This window comes from Cyprinus carpio, chromosome A8 (genome assembly GCF_018340385.1).
Source record: "Cyprinus carpio isolate SPL01 chromosome A8, ASM1834038v1, whole genome shotgun sequence".
Classification (NCBI taxonomy): domain Eukaryota; kingdom Metazoa; phylum Chordata; class Actinopteri; order Cypriniformes; family Cyprinidae; genus Cyprinus; species Cyprinus carpio.
The window spans coordinates 7,379,162-7,406,245 of record NC_056579.1 but is presented as its reverse complement, the minus strand read 5'-3'; the positions used below and the strand labels follow the sequence as shown (position 1 = coordinate 7,406,245).

At 36.6% G+C, this 27,084-nt stretch overlaps 2 protein-coding genes across 2 annotated transcripts in view; one reads left to right on the top strand and one right to left on the bottom strand.

The window, feature by feature from the left end:
* LOC109091950 (probable voltage-dependent R-type calcium channel subunit alpha-1E) overlaps positions 1-25,332 on the bottom strand; it is a 144,125-nt gene extending 118,793 nt beyond the window's left edge. The window contains 2 exon segments of the mRNA XM_042761890.1: positions 7,707-8,208; positions 25,059-25,332. Coding sequence (XP_042617824.1) covers positions 7,707-8,182 — 476 coding nt within the window. The 5' untranslated portion in view covers positions 8,183-8,208; positions 25,059-25,332.
* A 1,513-nt stretch (positions 25,333-26,845) lies between these two features.
* The window catches only part of LOC109108567 (centrosome-associated protein 350-like), a 36,928-nt gene continuing 36,689 nt past the window's right edge, over positions 26,846-27,084 (top strand). Inside the window, 1 exon segment of the mRNA XM_042761889.1 lies at positions 26,846-26,998. The gene's annotated coding sequence lies outside the window, so the exon portion shown is untranslated.

The following is a 27,084-nucleotide window of genomic DNA, read 5'->3' as shown; positions in this document are numbered from 1 at the left end:
TATTCAGCTTTGACAAACAAGTCTCGCATTTAAACTCTGCTGGTTGTTGAGGGTGGAACATTTATAGGGTGAACAGAACAATTTAAGGTGAAAATGCTTTTAAATGCATCTTAAATGTCCCCTGAAGACAAAAACACCAAATGCCTTTCAGTATAAACATCCATATGTCTTTAAATAGTTGGGCACCCTGCATATGTGATCATGTGTGATCAGAGATATCTTAGTTTGCTATTTAAGATAATGTCATGCAGTACAGTAAAGTCTGAACTCACAGGACTTCTACAAGGAAAAAATGAATGAGAAAATAATAAATAATTTCTTATAAATATTGACCAGTAGGTGACACTTTCACCAAATTCATAGTTATTAGCATTCTAACATGATACTCTTAAAGATATATATATATATATATATATATATATATATATATATATATATTATATATATATATATTTAAATATGTCAGGATTGGATTGTCTTTGTTGTGTTTCTCCCTCATGTGCCCTAATTTGGCCGTTCCTGTTCCTGACCTTGTTATCTCTTAATTAGTCATTCTATTCACCTGTGATCCTCCCAATTGCCTCGTTAAGTCATGTATTTAGTTCCAGTCTGTGCGCTCCTCTTTTGTCGGGTCTAACTGTTGTGTACATGTGTCTTCCTTCCCTTCCAAGTGTGGATTTACCCTGTGTGTTGGATTTAATAAATGACAGTTTCGTTAATCCATGGCTGCTTCGTTCCTTCTGGCAGCGTATCATGAAAGAAGACCCAACCAAAAAAGTTAATTCTGCGTGTTTTCTCCTACATTTGTTTTCTGTTTTCCATTCAGTGTTTTTTGTTTCCGTAGTGTTTCCTTTCCCATGGATTCCCTCGCCACACAGTTTACCTCACTTGCCCGCAAAGACCTTTCTCTATTGGAGTATGTGGTTGAGTTCACTGTTCAGGATCGGGGCTAATTACTATCGTTCTGTTAACCTCCCAGACACCTCTGGACTGAGCTGGAGGGAAGCCATTATCCGGTGTCTGGAGAGCGTCTATCCCCGATCCAGAGCGCACCGTGGCTGAGGGTGAGCTGAAAAGGGATTTGGGAGAATGTAAAGCGGAGGAAAACTTAATTGACTTGTTTACCACCTGTCCCCTTTCCTTCCTCCTCCATCGTTGAACTCTGTCCCTCACATTCCTGAGTTTAGCCCAGAGAAGGCTCCTGTTCCCATGTCTAGCCCAGAGAAGGCTCCTGTTCCCACGTCTACCCCAGAGAAGGCTCCTGTTCCCACGTCCAGCCCTAAGAGGGCTCCTGGTCCCAAGTTAAGCCCGGAGGCTCACAAATGAATGCCCACCCACCCTCTCCTGCTTCCTCCACTGTCGTCTGGCAACCCCTCTGCTCACCCTCAGTCCACCATTCGATGTGAGCTCCGCTGGTCTGCAATCCTCCATCGTCACAGTGGCTGCAGGATCCCTGGTCTCTGCCTCCAGCCTCTGAGACCCAGACTCTGCCTCGGCCCGTTGACCAAGCAGCTCCACCATGGCTCCTAGTTTCCTCCTCTGCGCCGTGGTACATCAGTCCACTTATATATAAAAGGCTCAACAACACCACTTCTCCGCCTTGGTCTGTCGTCGGCCATCCGTCGCCTCAGGACTCCACTCCTCTGGCTGTGCCTCGTCCCTCCGGCTCTGTCAGGCTCCTCCATCCCTTCAGCTCCTCCTCGTTCCTCTGTCGGATCTGCTCCGCCTCTGTCCTCCGTATCCTCCTTGTTGCCCTGGCTCATCGGCTCTCCATCTCTGGCTGCTCCGCTGCCATTGGTCAGCCCACTGAGCCGTCAGCCCTTCCTCCACCATGGGTCATCCCTCCATCGGCTCCACCGTGGGTCGCCATTTTGGCTGTGGCCTGGGTCCCACCTGGCGCCGTATGCTCCAAGTCCCTCCTGTCATCTCCCTGGTTCCTTCCTCCATCTGATCCACCCTGGCTCCTCCTGTTTCCTCCATGGTTCCTCCCTCTGTCGTCACCTCCCTGGACTCTGTCTGCCGGCCCACTCCTGGGTGTCCATCCTCCTGAACCTCCCAGTTCCCACCCATCCCTCCTTCTGTTGGTTCTACGGCATGAAGATGCGCCTTCTGGGAGGTGGCGAAATGTCAGGATTGGACTGCCTTTGTTGTGTTTCTCCCTCATGTGCCCTTATTTGGCCGTTCCTGTTCCTGACCTCATTGTCTCTTAAGTGGTCATTCTGTTAACCTTTGTTCCTCCCAATTGCCTCATTAAGTCATGTATTTAGTTCCAGTTTGTGCGTTCTTCCTTTGTCGGTCTACCAGTTGTGTACATGTGTCTTCATTCCCTTCCAAGTGTGGATTTACCCTGTGTGTTGGACTGAATGACAGTTTCGTTAATCCATGGCTGCTTCGTTCCTTCCGGCAGCATATCGTGACACACTATATATATGTATGTGTTCTTATTTTAATCTGTAATTTATTTATGTGATTGCAAAGCTGAATTTTCAGCATCATTACTACAGTCTTCAGTGTCACATGATCCTTGAGAAATCATTGTAATATACCGATTTGCTGCTCAAGAAACATTTCTTATCACAGTGGAAAATATTGATGAATAGAGGTTTAAAAACAGCATTTATTAGAACATATTTTTGTAACAAATTTATTAAAATGTATTCACTTTTAAACAATTGAATGCATTCTTGCTGAATTAAGTTGATTTTTCTTTTTTTTTTTTTTTTTTTTTTAAATCTAACAGACCTCAAACTTTTGAACAGTAGTGTATATCAAAATACATGTATATCAAAATCAAAAAAAATTCCAGAATTCAGGTCACTTTTCGAAACCCGTTTCAAATGTAAGAATAGAAAAGTAAGTGCAACTTTGACCCGCTGCTCATGACAAACATCAATCATTGCCGGTATTCCTGATACATTGAGTGCATTGATCACTTCTAATTCAAATTCTTCAAAACTTCTACTTCTTATCATGCACCACTTTCAATGATTGTTGTGGACATCTGAGGCACAAAATGTAAATGTCTACACAAGCTATCTGCTGCATTTCTACTTTTGGTCAGAGCACAGAATGATGATAAAAGATAGAGACAGCAAAGCGCCACAGGCCATTCCCTTCGTCACATCACAACCACAGGTCCATGCTAGAGAACACCACCTCTGTTTTCCACCTGGATGAATGACCCCGACTCCTATTGGAGGATCAGTCAGGCTAAGGGCAATACAGAGTCAATGTGTGTGTGTGTGTGTGTGTTTTATGAATGTTTGTGAGTGTATCTTTGAGTGTTTTCATTAATGTCTCTAAGCATATCTGTGTGTTTTAATGAATGATTGTGACTGCAAGTGGGTCACCAAATGTCTAACAATAGTAAAGGCCCGTTCACACCAAGAACGATAACTATAAAGATAACAATATCTTCTGTTTATTCTAAGTGCATGCTCTTCTGCCGCTTTAAATTCTCAAGCTCATTACAGCAGAATGGATTCTGATTGGCTGTCAGTTTTTTATTGTTCATCAGCTGGAAAAAAAATTGTTTTGAAAGTGATTCCAATGATATCGTTTTTCTTTGTCTATATTGTTATAGTTGTGGTGTGGACTCTGCTGTTCTTTAATACTGAAAACGATTTTTAGAACTATATCTTTATCGTTAACTTTATAGTTATTGTCCTTGGTGTGAACGGGCCTTAAAAGTAAAACCTACAGATGTAAGGAAGAATACTTAGTAAATAATGTCTTCATGAAAAGGTAAAAATGCATAGAGATTTGTGTAAAGGCTTAGTTAAGCGTATATTTACTTGAGCATGTATCTGTGCATCTACTGTATGTTTCATGAACATACAGTATGTGCGAGTCCTATGAATATAATCTAAATATAGGCCTGTCTGTCACCTGGCTTCTGTTCTACACTGTAGAGCAGCTCCTGCCCAACCTGTTTCTCTCATTAACTTACAATGTGTCTCCCTTCCAGTGACGTTCTGAACACAGGGTCAAAAATGGACACACTTATTTAGCCCCAAATAGGAGTAAGAACTGGCTTTAGAATATATCTATATCTATCTATATATATATCTATCTATATATATATATATATATATATATATATATATATAAATGTTAATAATACATTACAGACACTAAAAACATAAGGAACTGTAACAAATACATGTAAATACATGTGATTGTAAAACAGATAATCTGACTCTCAATAATGTAACACAAACCATCTAGTAAAGAAAATATCAATTTCTAGGATGCCTGCATTTTTTTCTTTCTCCAGAACTTCACGTGATGGCATGTGAATATTCCCCATTAACCACCAAAACAAATATATGAACAACAAAATAACAATGCATCTTCATTTAAAAATTTTAAATAAAAGAAAATGACTCCCAAAACATAATAAAACTTCTATAACACAAAACAACAAAAATAAATACTCAAAAAAAACAAAATAAATATAATAATAATAATAATTATTATTATTATAATTACTCTTTATATTTATAAACCATACAGTGTCATTAAATGGTGACATTATTATGCTGCTTCAATTACTCTAGTGATCAAGCATATATGTTGCATTCTGATACGCTTGCATGAAAAGGCCTGGGCAAAGTGTGTTCAAAGAAAGAGAGTCAAAGTTCAGTTTGCCTGAGAGGTTTAATTAGATCTTGAAAGGATGGGGACGGGTGGCTCGAGGATCCGTTCTAGCCACTTTTCAAGATTTTTTAATTTTGGCGCAATCAGCAGTGAGGTTGCCATGACAATGCCTTTGACCTATGCCTCTTTAAATACAGTGAAGTCAGAAGGGAGATGAAAACACTGTGTCACTCTTGACTGCACCGGTGCTATTGTCTACCGTCATGTGCTGGGTTATCCTGACATTGCTTAATCACGCAACCCAGGCAAGCATCAACAAACCATTAGGCATCTGTAGAGACATTGGCGATAATAGCCCAGTGCAAGACATACTGCAAAGTGCCATTGTCTCTGAATGTGTGCGAAATGACAAATGATATTGTGCACTTGTGACAGCAATTTTTTTCCCAGGCTTTGTCTTTTTCCTGTCTGTTACTTAACAACAGAACAGAGACTCCCACGCAGTCACACAGCACATTAACACACACACACACACACAACAGAGTCATGCAGCATGGTTTTAGTACACTTAAATGTCTCTCTGAACATTTCGGACCAAATATAAGACAGAAAGTGGGCTAAGATCACAGATGTTATGTGCTTTCCATTTCTCCATTAACTGCTTTGCATTAGTGTGCAATGAAAATGAAAGACCATAAATCTGGCCAGTGCTAAATATTTTCACATTACTCACAGACAGCACATATAACATATGAAAACATGCCCGTTTTCTAAACCACTGGAAGTGTGCTTTTCAACATCTTAATATTTAGGGTTGAGACTGCTGAAAAGAACAAAATTAGCATGTGTCCTTCCAGTGTCTGGAGAAAAAAAGAGATTTTTTTAACTGTATAAAGCACAGATATGAAATTGTTGTTTGCTGACAGGAAAAGCGCAGGTTCTTTTACGTATGTGCTGAAGGAGGACAAAGGCTTATGTTTTACGAGAGCTGTGACTCATAAGTAACCTTTCTGTGGTAACACTGAAATACTATCATGACAGGCAATGGATGAACACAGAACACAAAACACATAAAATCATGTAGCTTATCAATATCATGCATAAGGTTTGCCATAAAAAAAAGAAACATTTTGACATTACTACCATAATTTAGAGTCATTCTTGCTATGCCCACTTTAAATTTATACTACCAGTCAAAGGTTTGGACATTCAGTATCAATATCCACATTTTAGAATAACAATAAAGTGATCAAAAGTATGAAATAATAAATAGAAGACAATGAAATGGTAGGAATGGAATGGACAGTGGAAGGAATAATTCTGTGACCAAGTTATATTTACACAGCGATGTTATATTTAAGCTTCTACAAAGGCACCACTTTTGACTACAATCCAGCACCTAGTCTGGAATTTCTATCAATGAACAACATCAACAACACTTGTCCACTGAAATAAATGTATTTAATACATAGAAGTAAAATAAAACAAAACAAAAATATAGAATTTAGAATATGTATTCATTAAAAAAATATAGTATAAATACGTGTATATATAGTATAGACAGAATTTATAGTATATCTAGAGCCTGTGAGAGTGTCTCAGAGGTGTTAGGGTCATTATAGGCCCTCATACTGTGTTTAAAACCAAATGAGAGGTAATTATTTCAGTAGTGCCTAGCACTGTGGGACACTGCTCTCTCTTTCTCTTTCCACACTCGCTTTAGCCATTCACAATGCAGCAGTGACTGGGCTGCTTCTGTTGTTTTCTGCACTCTAAATATAATACTTTGTAATATCACTTCTTCTATATAATATAATAGAAATAATTTAAAAGAACAAAAGAAAAAAGAAAAATGGCACTTTATTTCAAAATGGTCGTTGATTCCTTATCCAGCACAATTATAAATTGAAAGAAAGCATTTTTACGTAATATAATTTCAGAAGGCTTGCTGAATAGATTAAAGTAAATCTCTTTAATCGGTGACTAACAATTAATTAAAATATTGATTAATTAAAATATTCTCAAAATAAATATGTGCTGACAATTGATATTCAAACATATTTTTGATAAAAGTAGTCGAGTACTTTTTTAGGCTTTAAATCACTATTTTTTTTTTGCGTTTTTCTTTTTGCATTTTTACAGGAATTATGAGTTCTAACATCTGCTCTAACTTTCCATTCAGTATTTTGGCAATGCTCCTAAAAGTTGGTTTGCCAAACACTAATCTCACTCTATAAAGTGATTAATTATTAAAAATGTACATCAGTGTACATCTCAACTATTTAAAAAAGGCTCATAATGCAAAGAAATGCAAATATGTTTTTTTTCTGAATGTGCTTCTTAAAGTTAAACAGCAAAAATGACACCACAAATGCAAAGGTGTTTTAAGAATATCTCCTATACATAGATTATTATAGAATGAAAAGTAGCTGTTACTTCTTTACAGAAAGAGTCTTTTCTCTTCTTCTGCTCCTATAGTCCTTTCACTCAAATGACTGTACTGAAAATCTTGCTTGATGCAACACACCTATAATTTCCCAGTGTTATGACATGTACCATACAAGGCAGTGATAACAAGTAAGCTCATAGTGTATAAAATATTTATTTTCTGCCCACTTTTCTCCTGGTTTAACAACTGTCGATCCCTCACAGGTTAGGATGATTCCAAGAGACCGACAAGGGAGAGGGGGCCAGAATGCTATTTCTACTGAGGAGGACCCCATTCCCCTTGCTGGTGAATCAGACATTGCTACTTCTCTCGTGAACAGACTTTTAAGTGAAGAATGTCCAACATTTCAGTCTGTCCGTTTTACAAAAGTATCTTCTGACTTCAGAAGACTACTTTTAGGATAATTTCATGGCACCTTTTAAAGCTTGAAAGCTTCAGAACCCTTTACAGTAATGGCAGTGAACCAGAACATTATTAAAATGTATTATTCAAACTGGCTTGAACGGCATGAGGGTGAGTAAATTATGGAATTTTCATTTCTGGGTGAAGTATTCCTTTAAGTAGTCTGACCAATAAAAGCCTGGCAAATAAGAAATTTCTACAAAGTGTTCAAATAGCTTATTAAATTGCATGCTGTGTGCGTTCATGTGCCACTTACTCCCATTCCTTGCGCCGGGCCTGTGGGGTGCTCTGGATCTTGTGTGCCTCGTGTGCTTTAACAATGTCCCGTTGTTCAATGAGTCCCCCCCTGCGCCGTTTAATGATATTCGGGCTGACGGGCATGACGGGGTCCAGACACAACGAGGCCGCCCCCTCGCATGATCCTCCAAGTTCCAGGGAGGATGGTGCCAGACCCATGGGATGGGCGTGGGGGACATAGAGCGTGTCGAAACTGGATGCATGGGACAGGAAGCTGTCAACCAGGCTCTGGGGCTCCAGGAGTGAACAGGAGTGGGAGCTGTCCTCCAGGGTTCCCCGGTGCTTGAGCCAGCTCTCTGGGTCCTGAGGCTGGAGGAGGAAACTTTGCGGTGGCAGGCTCCCTCCACACATGCCCTGACTGAAAGTCGGGACTGCCAGGGCATTGCGGTCAGAGAGGGTCTGAGTGCTGACCGAACAAGTGCCCAATTCCAACATTTTGAGGCCAGACTCTCAGCATTGTTCTGTTTGAAGAGGAAATAGGGAAAAGAGACAATTATTCCTAATAATTACAAAAATAAATTTTAAAGCTAAAACAGTGTTGAAAATTGTAAATTGTAAACCAGGGGTCCGGGAACCATCAGGGGGCCTAAGCACACTTCCTAAAGCAGGGTTATTATAGTTTACTCAATCTAAAACCATAAAAAGTGTGCTACTTAAAATAAACTAGGTGCCAAGGCAACATTTCTCATTTTCATTTAGTTTAACCTCATGTACTAAAACACTAAAACTAAAATTTAAAAATGTAAAAAGTAAAAATAAAAACTAATAAAAAACATTTCAAAACCCTAAAACAAGGAGAGAGAAAAACACTTTCTATGAAACAGAAAAGTAATACAAAATATGAATAAAAACTGTAACAGTATCTTACTGACACTAGAATAACACTGTTTCAAAGGACAGAAAATAAGTAAAAACAGCTAAAATTCAAAATGTAAACTGACATCAAATTTCTCATTTTAATTTCTTAATTTTTAATTTGTCCTGTTCTAGAAACTGGAAAAATGTCATGGAAATGAATCAAATCTTCATGAAATTTATAAAAGGTCATGAAAATATCTATAAATATAGATTTTTCACAAGCTGTAAAATGTTTTATTTGAAAGAAACTGCCATTTGTGAGAAAAAAATATATAAAAAACATAAAATAAACAATCATGAACAACTGGAAAAGTAATGTAAATTCATTAGTGTGAGCCCTGAAGAACATTCAGTTCTTGAAACAGCAAATTGTGAATTTTCAGAATGTAATTTTTTTTTTTTTTTTTTAAATCGCCCCTTCTTGTTGTCAATGCATAACAGCAGACGTGAGATTTATCAGTCTATAGACCATTTTTGGTTCATGACCCAGCAGTTAAGAATCAATGATCTACTGTTTAAGGAACAAATGATATCATCAACATGCAACAAAGATTTTAAAAACACATTTACTATTGACTATAATATTAATAACAAACAAAGAGCTGATGTAATGCCAGGAGCATCAAGGAAAAGAGTTTTAGCATCCTTAACTTATTAACTGTCAAATGTGACACTAATCTAATGACATATTCTCTGTAGTATCATTCATGAGGAGCCCTCATTGTTGTTGAAAGAATGCTGTCGTTACAAGGCTTGTTTAATGCGTTGCTTCTAAAACAATTTTGAAACAGTGACAGCCTTAAAAAAATCATGTAGTAGAGTCACATCATCCTAATGAGGGAATCAGTTATGCCACGAATAAACAAATTAAATCCTAATAAAATCCCAGCTAACTCACAAATCATGCAAAAGAATAATATTAAAAAAAATAATTCAAGAATGTCTATGTCCTCTCCATATTTGCTTCTCATATTAATCTGACAAAACAAATTTAGATATTTGCTTTGCATCTAGATTACTTTGTGAGGGACTTCCTAAAATATAAATTCAGCAATATATTTTCTTGTCTAAAGACCCATTTATACTGTGTGAGAAATATATTAAGCATTCTATTATAAAATAATATGTAGTGTAATGTTTTGCAGTGCCCTAAAATTCACAGTAAGAAAACTAAAAATTGTAAAGCTTTTTAGAAGTCTTTGAAAGCCGACTGAAACATTAACAATATCTAATTCAATGAATGTGCCAAAGTACTGCATATATTGAATAAATCTTCATAAAGTTCATAAAAGGAATAGATTATAAAATGAATAAGTCCATCCCGTTATCCTTGCACTTCAAAACATATTCATTTAGAACTTTTTCGCTTGTAAACAGTGCTTGATCTGTGCATATTTCTCTCCTGATTCAGACAAGATGACATTTTCGCTGGAGAAAGCAATATTATGCAAAGTACTTCAGAATCAGAAAGAGCTTTATTGCCGAGTGGGTTAAGTTAACGGAGGAAGCAATGGTCTGATGTTCAAAATTCCTTTCTTTTCTTACAAACACACAGTTTTTTGCTTCACAAAGACATTAACTGATGAAGTGGAGTCTCTTGGTTTATTTATGGATTATTGTGAAGTTTGCATCAACTGTTTGGACTCTCATTCTGACGGCACCCATTCACTGCAGAGGATCCATTGCTGAGCAAGTGATGTAATGCTAAATTTCTCCAAATCTGTTCCTATGAAGAAACAAACACATCTATATCTTCTTGGATGGTCTGATGATGAGTAAATTTTAAGCTAATTTTCATTTTTGGTGAACTGTTCTTTTAACTTTGACAGCTAAGACAGACAGCTTTTTTTTTTCCAATTAAATTTTTCATAGACCGCTTGGCACACCCCAGACCACAGTTTGAATTCCTCTGATCATCTAGGCAGACATATCTAGTCCAGAGAAAGTCTGCTCTCAGCATGATTCACACGGTACACTGGTGGATTCTCTCTGGTAACTAATCTCATTTGTCACTAACTGGATCTCAAAAAAAAAAAAAAAAAAACCCGGTCATTACCATGTGATACTATGTGAAGACAACCACATGATCAGAGAATACTAGTTAGCTCACAGTGACTCTGACTCCACAGATTTGATCCATATGTGCTTTGATCTCTAGTAGCATCAGTTTGAGGAATCAAACTTTGGTGCAAAGCATTATCTATATTTTGATTAAAGATGGCCTAGTTTTCCTTGCAGACTCTCTATAGATTCTAGTTACTATAGTCTAAAATAAAAGACATTTTCAGTGTGTATCTGTTCCTTTTCAGTGCACCTTGTTTGGGGTCCAGATCTAATTATTCGCCCCTTCAACACGTCAACACCATGAAGCCAGAGCTGACAGGGCATAAATTATTAAGACTGGCCAAATAAAACAAAGTGACTGAAAAATAAAAACTGATCTTGCGCTCCGAGCTCTGTGATTCATCATGCAAATCTACGCAAAAGCGGTGTGGCATCTTATTAAACCCCAGCTGAAAATGGGGCAGCTGTTGACAGTTGCAGCAGCATGCAGGGGTGGTTGGGTTTAGACTATATTTACAACAGTGGCCCACATCCAACATCATCTCAAACACTAATAAGGGTGAAGTATAGTATGATGCTAGCCTTCGGTGAATGGGGAAAAGGCCAAATCCTGTTTAAATGTGGATATTATTCTCTCAGTGATGTGGCTGTATATGTACATTTGAATTCTCAGAGGTAGCACCTTCAATTGCTTAAAAGACTTTTCAAATACATTCCATTTAAGTATCAACTTTGTCTGATATATATTATTTGAATTCATATTGAGATCTCTGAATTTGATCGCAGACTTGGGTATCCTGGCAAATCTGAGCACAGTTTGAGACAATGCGATCTACTCTCACTTTCTTCCTCAAATGAAAAAATAAATGCAGAAGACTTCCAGAGAGGCTCCATTACCTGTCCATTCAATCTCACTGCTATCCAGAAGCAATATCTGCTATTAAATAGATCTTATTCACGATTTGACAGATCAACAAAATTTTAAAAAATGTATAAACACATATGCCTTAAGTAGGCTATCTGTATCCTTCAGTACTGTGAGAAGATATTTTTGTCACACTTCCATTCTGATGCAACTGGTCCAAGTCCATCCACTTTATTTCTGCCCAATTGTGAGTCTCGCTGTAGCCTAACCGATGGTGAGCTAATGACAGGCCACGTATCGACTCAATTAATTGCAGCTGCATAATAACGAATAAGAGCTTCCAACAGCGAGGGAGAAACATATACCTGCCTGTGCCAAGTTTCAGCAGAGGCCATTAATTATAGACTGAAAAAGGAAGAAGGATGTTTGAGAAATAAAAATGCATTTGCACAAAAACAAAAACCAGGAAAGGTTCTCTGTGGCACTGGCAGTTAATGATGGGCATAATGGGTCCATTTCCTACACTGATCAGAGAAACCATCCTAAGTGATCACGGCAAATGAGCCCAGAGCACGTCTGAACTAAACACATCTGAACAATGGCACTGTGATATTGTTAGTATCAACTGATGACTCAGTACATATAAAAAAAAAAAAATTGTGACATCAGTTGAGGTTTCAAACATCATATGAGTAAGAAAGTTGATTTATAAAAAGTACTAGCACTATATTGTATCAGATTGTATCTCTTTTGAAAAGACGGGGGCAAGTCATCACGCTTTTTATTCCAATGACTACTTCTTTGATTTTAATAGACATGACATTATATACTGGCTACAGTGTTTTTTCCCATACACTCTCAAAAAAAAAAAACAAAAAAAAAAAACATCACTGTCACTTATTTACCCCTAAAGGGTACATATACTGTCACTTAAAGGTATCACTGTTAGCATAAACATGAGAATGTTGCTAGCAATATATTCCTCTATTTACCATGACACTCTAACAGAAATGAAACTTCCACACAGTAAATCTCAAGAAATACAAGCACAGCAGTAGAGCATCTCCAGTAATAATCATATATGGCAGTGAATGACGCAGATCCATTATTCCACTCAAATAACTAACAAGCTGCACCTGGACCAGGAGGAACGCAGCCAGTTAGGGGGTTATTCTTCTTATCAGTACTGTTTATCTTTCCTTCCTACTGTCTGTGTTTACCCAGCATCTTTAAAAGTACTCCATTTCAATGAGTCATAGTCCATTAGGAAATCTAACATGCTTTTTCTTTTTTAACATTTTTGTCATATATAGACCACATCTCTGAAAAACAGTCAATTATATCAGCAAAAGAGAAATGCAGGGGATCATCAGGTGAATCAATCACAGGAAAGAAGTGGGAGTGAAAGGAGATAATAATGAGAAATGTCCTGTTTTTGAATTGGCCCAGGTGGGTTGGGAACAAGATATAATTAAAACTGACTCAAGTTCTTTCAAGTCAAACGGACAAAAGTGAACCTTTTAGAGCCTTGAATGCTTAGAACAGTGGACCGGATGTGTTAGTGCGGCAGAGAGAGCAGAAACATACCCTCAATCTTTTCAGAGGAATTTCAACTCAAATCCTTCAGCACTGGATAATTTAAGGTGAGGGCGCAAGAGCGTGTAACCTTTGCAAACACCTGCTACCCTGGCTGAATCCCTTTTAAGCAGCAAAATCCCTTTTTGTCCTCTCCCTCTTTTCCTGCCCTCCTTCATCACCTCTGACACTTAGCAAGCCTGTCTGGGAGTATTATCAGAGCTTGAGTCAACAGAGACAGCCTGAAATACAGCAGATGAAATTGATTTCCCTTTATTGCTTTACCACGGGGGGTGAAGAGAACATCAGCAGTGGACCATTTCTATCTCATTAATGAGAACTTCTGAACCTCCACCGCTTTTAGAATCACTTCCATCTGATGCAAAAGAACACAAATATGGCTAAAAGCAGAAACTTTTGTATAGCTAAAATGTTACACAAAGACCACAATTACACATTTGGTATTTCAATAACCTATGCTAACTAAGAGATTAAAAAAACATTAATTCCAAGATATCATATCACTAAACTATAATGTCATAGTTATAAAAATCATTCTAAATTTAAAAGAATACCAGATTGCCCACTACAACTATAACAAAAACGGCACAGGGGAACAATATCATTCGAATCACTTTCATAATGATTATTCTCAACAGGACAGAGTTACTTGCCATTTTTTGTAACTGTTTGTAAAATTTATGAACAACTTCTGAGTGAAAATTGTTTCTACGCCAATTTTTTCAGTATATTAAAGTTGAAAAAAAAAGCCTTGAAGCCTTAAAAAGCTTGCAGGTGTATATATATATATATATATATATATATATATATATATATATATATATATATATATATATATATATATATATATATATATATATATATATATATATATATATATATATATATATAGATAGCTATACAGATTTCCACACATGACATGCAAGCTAAAAAATAGATATTGTGGCCACAAATTAAGACTTAAGACCCATGAGTTATTAATTTGTGGGCACGTTTTATTCATTCATTCCCTCGTTTTAGTTAAATCATGGCCATGTTGTACTAATTTCTTCCCTAATTTTGATTTTAGTTCCATCTTATAATGTGCGGGGCTCCGTATTTATAAACCATATGGACATATAACAATAGCTCTTTAACAAGCTAGTTAGTTACATAGCTCTTTTTGTAAATGCATTTTAACAAGCTCTTTTCCAACTTCAGTGTCTTGATCCACAATTAAAGAGTTTTTCTCATGCAACCACTGAGTGAAGAAAAAAAAATTCAATGTTAATGGTCTCAAGCAAATTTCTGTCAGCTAAATAATGGCACTGTCAAAATCCAATGTGTCAGCTGAGGGTCTCTAGCATGGTGATGTTGTTTTCCTCTGAATTGTGTTCAATGGCATCATTTCACCATGCTACAAGTGGGCAAATCATTTTACCATAAAAAGACTATTTATAGCAGCTACACTGTTCTATCACAGAATGTTTTATAAAGACATTATTGCATAATACTATAGGTTATATGATTAAATGTTATTTTTACAACATTGCATTAGCACAAGCATGAGGGCATATTCATGATTCACCAGGAAACAGATTGTTGGGTTAAATGTTGGTGCAATTTCCACAAATGGAAATATACGCTGAAACAAATGGCACAAGCTTTGGTTGCATTGTGTCAGCTATGACATGGCTGTAAAAAGAGGAGGTTTTCATTCAAATTCTTATCTGAATCATTGAATTGTGGATTGTTTTTGTCCTTTTTTTGTCTGGTACATTACACTCTGTGAAGGATTAATCATAGCTTTATCTGTCATGATTGACATCATCATCCTCATTATAATTTTCGTCATCCCAGAGAAAAGAGAGAGACCATCAATGTCAAAAGACACTTCAGAATAGAATAATAAATATATAAGCTCTGTTCCAAACCTTAGTTAGCTGCCTCACTGTCTACTATCTACAGGCTACATATTCAATTGGCTAAACTTAATGCAGTTGAAAATGGGTTTTCTTAACACTAAACTCTTTTCAAATACCTTGTGTAAACCTGACTGACTGAATAAGGGGACTCAATTGAATCTCTTACAGTTACTAGCTAGCTAACAGAGCACTTTGGCATGCATAATGTATTTATTTCTGACATTACAGGCAGCACCCTCCATGTCCTTATTTGTTCAAAATCTTGCTTCATATAACAGTTAACAGTCTTACAAAAAACCCCTATGTGATTGTATTTTCACCAGGACCAGAAGTGGGAATCACTCACATTGATTAATTCATTTTTATCATGCTGAAAGGTCAAACCACTTTAGGAACTGTGTAACTTGTATCTGAAAGAACTGAGACTTCAAAATAGTTAATTATGCAATAAGACCTGGAATAAATAAAGCTGCACAAAGGAGGGTAAGAGATTAATATCTATCATACAAAGTATAATGTTATTTTGTAGCTCGTAACACTTCCTGAATATTGCAAACATTTATGCAATTATCATTTATTATCTTTACCTTTTCCATATGTTGCATCATTCTGTTGTAGAGAAGGTCTTCCACAAAAGTAGCCTAAATAATGCAACCACATATCAGAAATCTGTATTTATGTATAAAAAGGTATGTATTGTTCTCACATGTGTGGGTGGTATTATGCTAGCCAATGAGGACTCTTGACACATATATTCTTAAACATGAGGCATAGTAAATATCATTGTGTAGCTCAAAGCCTACTGTAAATAATTATCCACTAGACAATTTGTTCTATTCTGTGACAGTTGCGCTAACAATTAAAGATCTGAAAGTTGTGGTTGGTGGTCACTTTGTGTGTAAATGAACGCTTTGACCAACTTTTCCCACACTTGATGTCATTTCTAGTGAGAAATCAGTATTGTAGTAATTAAACATTCACTTAGCTATCACCAAAACTATCTCTATTTTGTTAAAGATCACTCAAATATTATGCCGTCTCATAAATCTGTCTAAAAATCCATTTTGAAGGGTACCTTTGTGTGCAAATGCCTGACAGCGCAACAAGTAAGGCAATAAGTCAGTTGCTTAATTTTTCGGACGCAACTCAAGTCTTGCAGTCTTTATTAACGAGCTGATTAGTTGAATGAGTTGTAAGGCTGCATATCTAGGCTGCCATGTGATAAAGCTCCATTGAAGGATTTCTCAATTGGAAGGAACCTTAGTAGGTAGTCATCATTTCATGTACATCATTCGGTCTGTTTTGAAGCATGCATCAGGTGTATCCTTTGCACACAATATAATTCATGAAAAAATATACTATTATGTTATACATATTATGTTTTTTTTTTGTTTAGTTGTAAATGAATCACATAATGATAAATTAGATACTGGATTTTGTTATTGAGACAGCCCTTAATATAGCCAACTCCCTGATCAGTGCCCTGACTACCGAACTATGGAGCTGATTGAGACACCATGTCAGAAGATGGCTTTCCTGGACCAGGACTGGACAGCCTAAAATAGAAGTTAGCACTATCATGTCGTAGATAACAATGCAATTTATCAAAACTCAATGCAGCTGCACTGTTTTTCATACAAAAGTAAATGCAAATGTCCATAATATTAAATACTAAAATATATTAAATTCACCATTAAATGCTCATGCACAAAGAATTGCTATATTACTGACAAAAATGTATGCAAGTAAACCTGCATTAAGTCTTGGCTGATCTCACATAGTTTAGTTAATAGTTTTTAAGGACACTGGGTGTCACTCAACCAGTCTGGAATTTGAATGGACAGACAGCATTTGAACTCAACAAAAGATACAAGAACTTGTATATTTCAGTACCTATACAACTGCTATGAATCCCAAATCCAAGCAGCTGCACATGCAAGTTTGATTCTTCTGCAGTTCTGTACTTGCGCAAAACTATATTCCATAATAGGAATGGAGAAAGACTAAACAACCTTGTATGGAGAGGATTTTTCAAAAACCCCCTTTGCTACATTCACAATGAACATGACTCATTGCTGACGGGCTGAAACAGTATGAAGTGCTGTCTGTTTGACATGCAGACCAGCAGAAACGAGTTCTAAACTCTGGCCGTGTCTCACATCAGCTAGGGGCAAAGACCCATCCACAGGAACTCACCTCTACGTCCACCTGCGCTACAGCACCTGTCAGTCCCTAAACAAAAGAGCTCAGGGGAAAGAGACAGCAGTGAGCATGTGTCTAATTACTGTAGTATGGTGACTGGTGTGTGTTGTGCGTATCTCGAAGAGCTGCAACAGATGATGAAGAGAACATGGCTCATCCCGTGCTGCTTAGAGGAGGCAGTTTATTTACCATAGAAAAAATGTATTTGTGGTCAGAGGAAAGTAAATAAACGATAATGAAAGGGAGGTAAAACACAAGGAAGGAAGCACAAGCTTGTGTGGTGGAACATTACTGTCGTATCCAATATAGTCTGCACAGAATCGTCTTTTAATTTCAGTCTTTCAGAAACAAACCTTTTACTAACATGGTCTGGAACTTCATTAAAAATAAAGCTTATCCACTTTTTCCTAATGTTGGGATCAGATGGAAGGTTATGCAAAGACTGTGTTTGTCCACAAATTGGCACTGCACAGCGTATTGCTGTCTTTGGAGCATCTTTATTGTTTGTTTTCTGCTTAGACCTGCGTTCGTCTCTCTCGTTATTTACACTATGTGTGTGAATCAGTGGGTGGAGCTAAACAGGCAGTGATGTAGAAGCAGGCTTTGATCTTCTTTTGCGGAGGAGGGGTTTACCCACTGTATTATGTCATAGAGTGGCACATTCCACAAGCTGTGGTTTTTGGCAGATTGGCTTTAATATAAGCTGTTTTAACACTAATGAGAAAGTTTTGAGTTCTGAAACTTACAGGATGTTTTTATAGTACAATGAACTCTTATATGTCAAAAGATCAAGGGAATTTTTTTTTTATTATTGTGTGTATAATAAAAAAAAACTAAGTTTAATTAAGTTCACTTAATATTTATTGAGTGCAAGCTCACAGGGAAAACTCGGCACAAGTCTGAATACAGACCGGCTTTGTGTGTGACTGAAGAGCCATTGGAATGAAGGCCACTGTGTTGGAAGATAAGAAAAGCTGCTGAAACCTTTACAGTGTGCTACAGCTGCTGTTTCACTGAGCAGTGGTGAAGTCTGCACAAGTGTTCTAGTTGGCCTTAAATGCACTGAGAGAATATCTTTATGCACTCCAGTGTCTAATTGCCAATACAGTTTAGCAGCCATTAAAATGAGCAGATACATTCTTGAGACAGAGATCCATTTTTACTCACTGAAACACACCTCTGACAAATGAGATTAATCTCAAAATAATTATATTATTTAAGCTGAAAGCTTCTGATAACAACCACACATGATTACATGGTAAGACTTTTCATTAAAACTTTTTGCCTTAGTTTTGCTGTTTTTACATCAAATCAAGAATGTCACATCTCTAAGTATGGTTTAATTGGGTAGTTGGATTTATCACATTTTCATGTCAGCAAATTTTTGATAGTTATAAGAATAATAGCTTGATAAAATATGTCATCGGTTCTTACAAAAGCTAGCAAAAATCACTCCTATAGAAGCAACTTCAATGCCAGAGACAGGAAAAGTTATGAAATAATGAAACAGTTCACTTTTAACAGCAACTGAATGTACTAGGTAAAGCCGTATCCTTTCCTGGAAAGCTACCTGACGGACAAATCCAGTCTTAGTCACAAATGTTTCAGTGCCCTTCAACAAGGGACTTAAAAGCTTTTTTGCAATGATACACTTTACTGCTTTTGAGGTTCAAATCAAATATATTATTTCAATGATGAAATGTTTATGGAGTTGTGGAGAAGGAGCCAAAGAAACATCCACACATATTTAAAGATGTGTTTGGCAAGCAGGCATATTTATACTGTCTAACAGTATAACTGATAGTCTAAATATAAATTAGTTTAAATTTAACCAGTAAAAAAATACATATTTAAAAAAAGTACATAATTAACAATAAAATAAGTTTAACTATTGACTTATAGCATGATATTTTCAATAATGTAAATGAAACAACTAAAACAAATCAAGTTTCTCCTGAAGTGTCTTCTCTGCACATTCAAAAAGAGATCTCGATAGTTTAACAAATTGTGCTCAGATTTATCAAGATACCAAAGTCTGCCATCAAAAGAACATTTCAATATAACCTCAACATTTTATCAAATTCTTCAAGGACCAAATTATCTGAGCTATGCTAGCCACATTAATTATAGAGCTCTGTACTCCAACTATGTCAACAATATCTCACTTGTGTCTATTTTGATTTCCTAAAGAGCTTTAGGAGAATCATCTGACAAATATATCCATTTCTTCCCTGAGCTATGAAAGAGCAACCTATAAGAATCAACATTCTCTGCTTTGTTTCTCTCTATCAGTGCATGTAACAGCAACTATTGGACCTTCATGGTTATCTACTTTCTCATTCACTTAACACAGCTGTGGGATAACATTATAATCACACTATCTACAGGTCATACTATTCATATTTTCATACTTAAGCTGGGAAAGACAATCCTAAACCAAAACGGGGGGAATAAACCATGAATCTAAGGAATTTGTTTGAGTTAAAAATTCTGCAGAGTCCCCTGCTGTTAGTCTACCATGAAAATTACACTCATTTGCACTATATGTATTTTAATTATCACCACCATGAATAGAATGAGCCCAAGCTGCTTTAAATATCAAGCATCAACTTAGTTGTGGACACAAAGCAAGACTAAACACATAATGATCACCCCTTACTCCTCTTCTAAAAGCATGATGAAACAGTTGAGAGCAGTTGGGAAATATGGTGAGGGCTCAAAGTGCCCTTGGAAATAGTTTATTAAGGAGAATTAAGTCACGGGTATGTATTAGCATATAAAGACAAGGGCGTGAAATTGATGAAATTTACTGTTATGCAGACATCAGATTCAATATTCATACAGACTCAAGCTGCTGTTTTCAGTGTCAAACTGTAAGAGCTTCAAAGAAAACAAACCAAAGCACTTGGTATGCAAACAACCTATCCGGACAGATTCTGATCATTTTAAAATGATGCATCATAGTTTAAATTACCAGTAATAACATTACTTTAATGTCTTCGACCCTTGCATCTCTTTCTCACATCATATGCCATGAATAGTTCGTTTTTTAGCTAAAAACTCGTAAAAATGTGCCTCACAGCTCTTGCAAAGACTGAACACAAGAACATGTCCTACATGAACAACTGCTGAAATGAATAAGAGAAACAAATGTGTTGCAAATGCTACTGTCTAGCTAAAAAATAAGTCTATTGTGCAAGTCAATTTCTCTTATTCATCTCTGTGAGTCATTATCAAACAATTGCCACGCTAAAGGTGGCAAGAAGTATCACATTCAGTGAAATGATAAAGGACCCTATTACTTGGGGTGAAATATAATTACAGCAAGTATAGGATAGCCTAGCTATCTCATTTAGAAACCTGGAAAAACAATACTTGATTACAAGGTGTGTTTGAATTCTGGATAGCCCTGACGAGTCACCTATAATAGTATGCTAAATAGCCTTTTTCACCGTGACGGCTTTGCCCATTTTGAAAATGAGACTCCATACGTCACGCTGAGTTTCTGTAAATGCTGGTGCTGAAGACCTGAGGAGCATTTGAATTAAACAGCTCTGAATTTAATCAAGCCGTATGTAACTTCCTCTGAGGACAGAGCGGAGACGTTCACATTAGAACAGATGGAGAGAACGAGCTCAAAATCAGGGGCTAATTATGCTGAAAAGATGCTTTAATCGATGACTTACCCAACTCTGAATTACAGCCTTGCTCATGCATTGGTGCACCTTTAATGCTCTCTGTTAAGAACCAGCTGTAATTGAATAGGAAAAGGCCTATTTTACCACTCGGGTACTCAGAAATTTCTAGTGCAGCCACCACATTACAATAAAAGAATAGAAGGCCGCTGAGTGATGGGTACAGTACAGTCCTCTAAATCAAATATATTCTCTCTCATCTTTTATCACATTTAAAATATCTTCTTTAGAGCACCAACTGCAAGATACCTTTGAAAGACCAGTGAGTTGTTTTTTTTTTCTTTTTTCATAATAAACAACAGATGCCCCTGTGGGATATTAATTAATTCTAGCAACGTGTCTTAACAACATTTCTGAGGTTGCACGAAAGTTGTTGTCAACAAGGTCATGCCTTCTCAGTCACATGAAGAAGTAAAATTCTGAGGGTACAAATGGATGATGCATGAAAGCAAAAAACCTTAATTAAAACTTTAGAGGAATACAACAATGAACTTGAATTTCAACCCTTGTCTCCATGACAACAACAACAAAAAAAATCCACACCATATACTGTACAGTACATGAATAAGAGAGCAATTCACACTGCATCATACTCTGTGCACTAAGGAATCTGGATCAAAGCACAAGCGTGGTGTATTCACTCAGACGTGATTCACATGTGCACAATAAATAGGATAAATGGGCTGTATGTATGTATATATGTCTACTTGTTTTCTTTTGATTACCACAGGTTTTGTAATTCTTTTCTTTTTGTTTCTTTTTTTTTTTAAGTAAAAATGACTAGCCTTTAAAAAATAGCTTATAAATCTCTCATTATGTAATATTTTCATTCAGTCCTGCATGTTTGTGTCTGTGCATGTGTGTTACCAGAGAAATTATTGCTGGATCTGTAAAGGCTAAAAAACACTGGTTTACAACCATGTGTACTGTCCAAATTAAAAAGTGAATTGTATTCCCATTCAAGTGCACTGCGATGAAGATTGCATCTTTTTCCCAGTAACTGTTTAAGTAATAAATAATGCAGTGATAACTGAATGGGGAAAGCCATTTGTTAGTCCTGTTACTTTTCATGACTGCTGTGGCAGTTCTGTAGTTTTTCAAGCAGCACTACATAATGCACCTGGATATCGACAGCACCGCCTGGGGTGCTGACTCTAAAAATGGGGATGTCTGTTGTCTACTTTGCAACAGAGAACCTGAATTGACTAACACCTTGTTCCATTACCAAGAATCAATGTGCTTGGAGAGGCCCTTGCTCTTTCCCTTGCTTGTTATCTAGAAATGAACATTGACTGAACTGTGGTCAGTGACAGGTGTGGCTCTTATTCTTTTAAAGTGCACTTACTGTAAAGGGTTATGTTTACAATTATTCATGTATTTTGGAACAGTTAATGAACAGTTTCTTACTGGAGCAACTCGTTATATCTTTAAACAACGTGTTTAATTCAATTGATTTTATACAATGTTAAGTGATAGGCTAAAGATAAATGACCTCAGTTGCAAAGAATAAGCGCTTTATGTTGTGAGACTTTGATATGTCGCATTACTTGTTACATTTACTATATACAACCCAGCAGGATGTAGCGACTAGCAACCAAAAAGCAAAGCGACTGGCGCCAGTTTCTGGTAGTGTGTGAACTCTGTGAAACTGGTTTCACGTCTAATGATCTAGAACAAAATTAAGTGAATACTTTACGGGCATATACAAATGTATTTACTCCTTATAACTGCTCTGACGCAATTTTTATTTATCGTTCGAACAGGATATCATAAGCAATGATATGTAGGCCAATGTCTTCAGAATTCTAAGTAGACAGGATGTTTCATAAATATTCAATTCAAACTTAATTTTATACATTCCTACCTCTGTAAACCGAATTTTCAGCTTTCGGGCGCAGTCAGTGCTCCCTCACTACAACCTACCTGACCTACGGTGACCGCAAAATACGCAACGCGACCAGGGCTGCATTTCCCAGAAGCTTCGTAAGCCTAAGAAGTTTGTAAAAACGATCGTACGACTGATCTTTATATTACGGTCTGTTTCCCAAAAGCATCGTAACTTATGTAGCACTTGAAAATCATCATAGATCTACATGTGCTCTGGAGTAATCATAAAGCCCTAAGTGCATCGTAAGAAGACAGATTTATGCGGTCACCTGCAGGACAATCGGCAGATTGCACGTTTAACTTTATTCAAGTGCAATGTGATTATAATATAAAGTTTTGATTGTACTTTATTGTACACTTTATTTCTCGTTTTTTTATTTTTAATTTTTTAATGAATTTATAAATGAAATAATTAAAAAGGGCAGAAAAAATAGAAATACACATCTGAATTGAATGACTTAAACAAAAAAAAAGAATAAATAAAAGATAAAATAAATTTTATCCAAAGCAATTTCAGTGCATTCAGGCTAACATTTTTTTTTTACCTAACATGTGTTCCCCTGGGAATCGAACCCACAACCTTCTGCACTGCTAACGCAATGCTCTACTGCTGAGCCACAGAAATAATAAGGAATAATCGTAAAATGACTCCAAAATGAAAATTTTGTCATTATTCACTTACCCTCATGTCGTTCCAAACCTGTAAAAACTTCATTCGTCTTTGGAACACAATTTAAGATATTTTGGGTGAAACCTGGTAGGCTTGAGACTGTCCCATAGACTGCCAAATAAATAATGTTTTCTTCGTGTACAAAAAGTATTCTCGTTGCTTCATAACGTTACGGTTGAATCACTGATGGTAGATGGAATTTTCTGACGATGCTGTTCATACACCTGGACCTTGACACTGTTATTTACTTGGCAGTCTATGGGACAGTCTCAAGCCTGCCTGTTTTCATCCAAAATATCTTAAATTGTGTTCCGAAGACGAGCTTTTACGGGTTTGGAACAACATGGGGGTAAGTGATTAATGACAAAATTTTCATTTTGGAGTGGAGTAACCCTTTAAGCGCTAAGATCAATTGTTATCGAGAAACGCAGCCCAGTGTAGTTAGTTCGATTCTGGGTCGAGTCTGAGTCGGTTCTTTACAACAACATACAACTCTAGCAGTCCGATTATCGAACAAATTACTTGTGTGAGCCGATTCTTTTTATTGAACCGAATCTCACAAGTCCCTTTCAAGAATGAATGAATGAAGCGGTTCTCGCTTATGAAACATCATTTACCAAACGACATGTTATTGCTTTCGAATTGCTATTAACTGTGATACGTTGTAGGTAGCTTATAGGCTCTTGACACTATGTAAATTTTGGCGCTCTAGCGGTTAATAAACAGAACTGCACGCATCCAGCGGAAGAACATTCTGTCTATGGCGATTCACGCAGGTAGGTGTTACTCCGCCGCGGTGACGACCCGATCAGGCTACAATAGTCCAAAAATAATCAATTATTATAAATGTACTGTAGTGATTTGGAATAAGACTAGGGCGGTTTGGAAGATGAATTTATGATGTACTCGCTCATTATATACATTTTGCAAATTTTGAACACATAAAAAGTTACATAGTGTTGCTTTAAATCAGTGGTTACTTGGTAGCAACATAATGACAATGAGCAGTTAAAGGTACACATTATAAGTTTTTTTGTGGTTTTATGAAAAAAAAAACGAATTAATCAAATTACCAAATTTTTGTATAATTTAGTGTTGTTATTTAATAGGGTCAGTAGGCCCATGCCGCCTCTGTGAAAAGTAAAAAGTAAAAAGTCACACTGCACATTTCAAGTATTAGCCATATAGCCAAAGTAAATATATTACTAATAGGCTGTTCTCTTTTCTATTGAAATAATGCTTATACATCATAATTTCATCCCTCAAAGTCTTTGAGGGCCGTGTACAATAATTTAAATTTCACTTTGATTTGATAAATGACTCAATATGGTAAATCACGTCGATTAACTACAGATACCCTAACACTAATGACAAAAAAAAAAAAAAAAAAAAAAAAAAAAAAAAAAAATTGATCGACACACTGAAAGAAGTTACACACAATTTAATGTAACCAAAACGTCTGTGAGCACTGCAATTAGTATACATTTTGAGTGGATAGCAATGTTAAACATAGACATCAATGTACTTCCTCTGTGCAATAAAGAAGATTAATAAAATAACATAAGCTTACCAGCGTCAGATACACGGAGCGCAGCTACAAGTGCTTTGAGCTCCATCACCGCAATAGCGCGCAGGAACGCGGAGTTGCCTTCACTATTTCTCACAAGCGAGTGGATGACGTTTTTCCATTTCTGCCGTGCCCGTATTCTGAAAATATGTTTCTGTTAAGCGCGCAAGTAGGCTACATCTGTCTTTCTCTCGCTCGCGCGCGCTCTCTGACACAGCACAAAAATGGTTAATGTTCGAGAGAGATTGCGGGTACTGAACACAAATACCGAGTTTCAAACTGAGTACGACAGGTTAGATCACCAGAGGGGGGCCGAGAGTCACTGTCTCGGTAATTAGGAAACATAAATTATTTAATGTGTCACATTATGATTATAACACAATGATTGTAGGGTCCGCAGCTCGGTTCATAGGGCTATTATTGAAAGGACTGTTTAATCTGGATATAATAGTTTTGGGTAAGTGGCGCGTGAAATTGCATGCATGCATTATTAGACTAAATTCATGGCTTGTTCAGTGGTTTTATTGGAGAACGAAATTCCAAACTAATTGGCTATTTTTCTTATGTCAATATGGAAATTCAAATATAGGCTCTTTAATGAGCTTTATTCATATTGAGGAATATTTTCTTCGTTTTTCTTAATTTTGCCAATATTTCCACATTTACCTGTTCCAAATATCTGTTACTTATGTAAGTTCAGGTTTTCAATATAGTGCAAAAGATGCTGTGTATCTGTAAATCCATCTGTAATTTAAATGGTTATTCATTTTATTTAATGTTTTCTGCTTATCAAACGCTTTTTCCTCCATAGATTTAATTTATGTCTCCTTTATGCCATAACAGTTAATTATAAAGGATTGCCTAGCGCTCTGAGGTTGTTCTGTGTGGCCCAAACTTCCCCTTTTTGTTGAAATATATGGTAAAAATTGGCCTCTAATTTTGCTTTCTTATAGCTTTTAAGTGGGAAATCTTTCTTGCCATTTTTTTAAACATATGTGTCTGGTCATTGGTCATTTTTAATAACTGGTGCATTGAATGGTTTATTTTAAATTTGTTAATAATTAACTCACTCTCAGGCCATCCAAGATGTAGATGAGTTTGTTTCTTCACCAGAACAAATTTGGAGAAATTTATTACATTATATCACTTGCTCAACAATGGATCCTCTTGCAGTAAATGGGTGCCATCAGAATTAGAGGCAAAACAACTGATAAAACCATCACAATAATCAAAGTAATACACACAACTCCATCAACTAACATCTTGTGAAGTGAAAAGCTGCGTGTTTGTAAGAAACAACTCCATCATTCCAATATTTTTAAATTCAAATAGTTGCTTCTGGCTAAAATACCAGTCCTCAATCCATAATATTGCTTTCTCCAGTGGTAAAAGTTGTCTCGTCAATCAAAAGAGAAATATGCATGGATAAAGTATTGTTTTTAAACAGTCCGAAACAGCACTGGAGGAAGCAATATTATAGATTATGGATTGGTATTTTGGGAAGAAGTTTAAAGTTCAAATGCTTTAATTATGGATTTGGCTTCTTACAAACATGCAGCTTTTCACTTCACAAGTCACTAATTGATGGACTGGAGTCATGGATTATTTGTGGATTACAGTGATCTTTTATCTGTTTTGACTATCATTCTGACGGCACTCATTCAATGTAATGCCTCCATTAGTGATCAAGTGATGTAACGCTAAATTTATGACAACTGATATTTGATGCAATACCATCAGTGAACACTAGATGTCAAACACGGACAAGGAAAGAACACACGTTCTTTACGGAAGTATCGCGAGTTTCTCTCAGACGTGAACTTCCTGGAACAGTTGTTTGGATAATGGCGGACCGTCAAATCTAGCCAACCGCCGTCCTAACTCATCATTAAAGCCGGGAAACATACACCGAAAGGCGGGTAGCGGGTACAACAAACTTTTAGGTAGGTACTAACCAATTATATTCTGACCTGAACGCTTAACGAAAGAAAACCGTGTCACAGAAATGCAAAAAAAGTTTGTCAGCGAG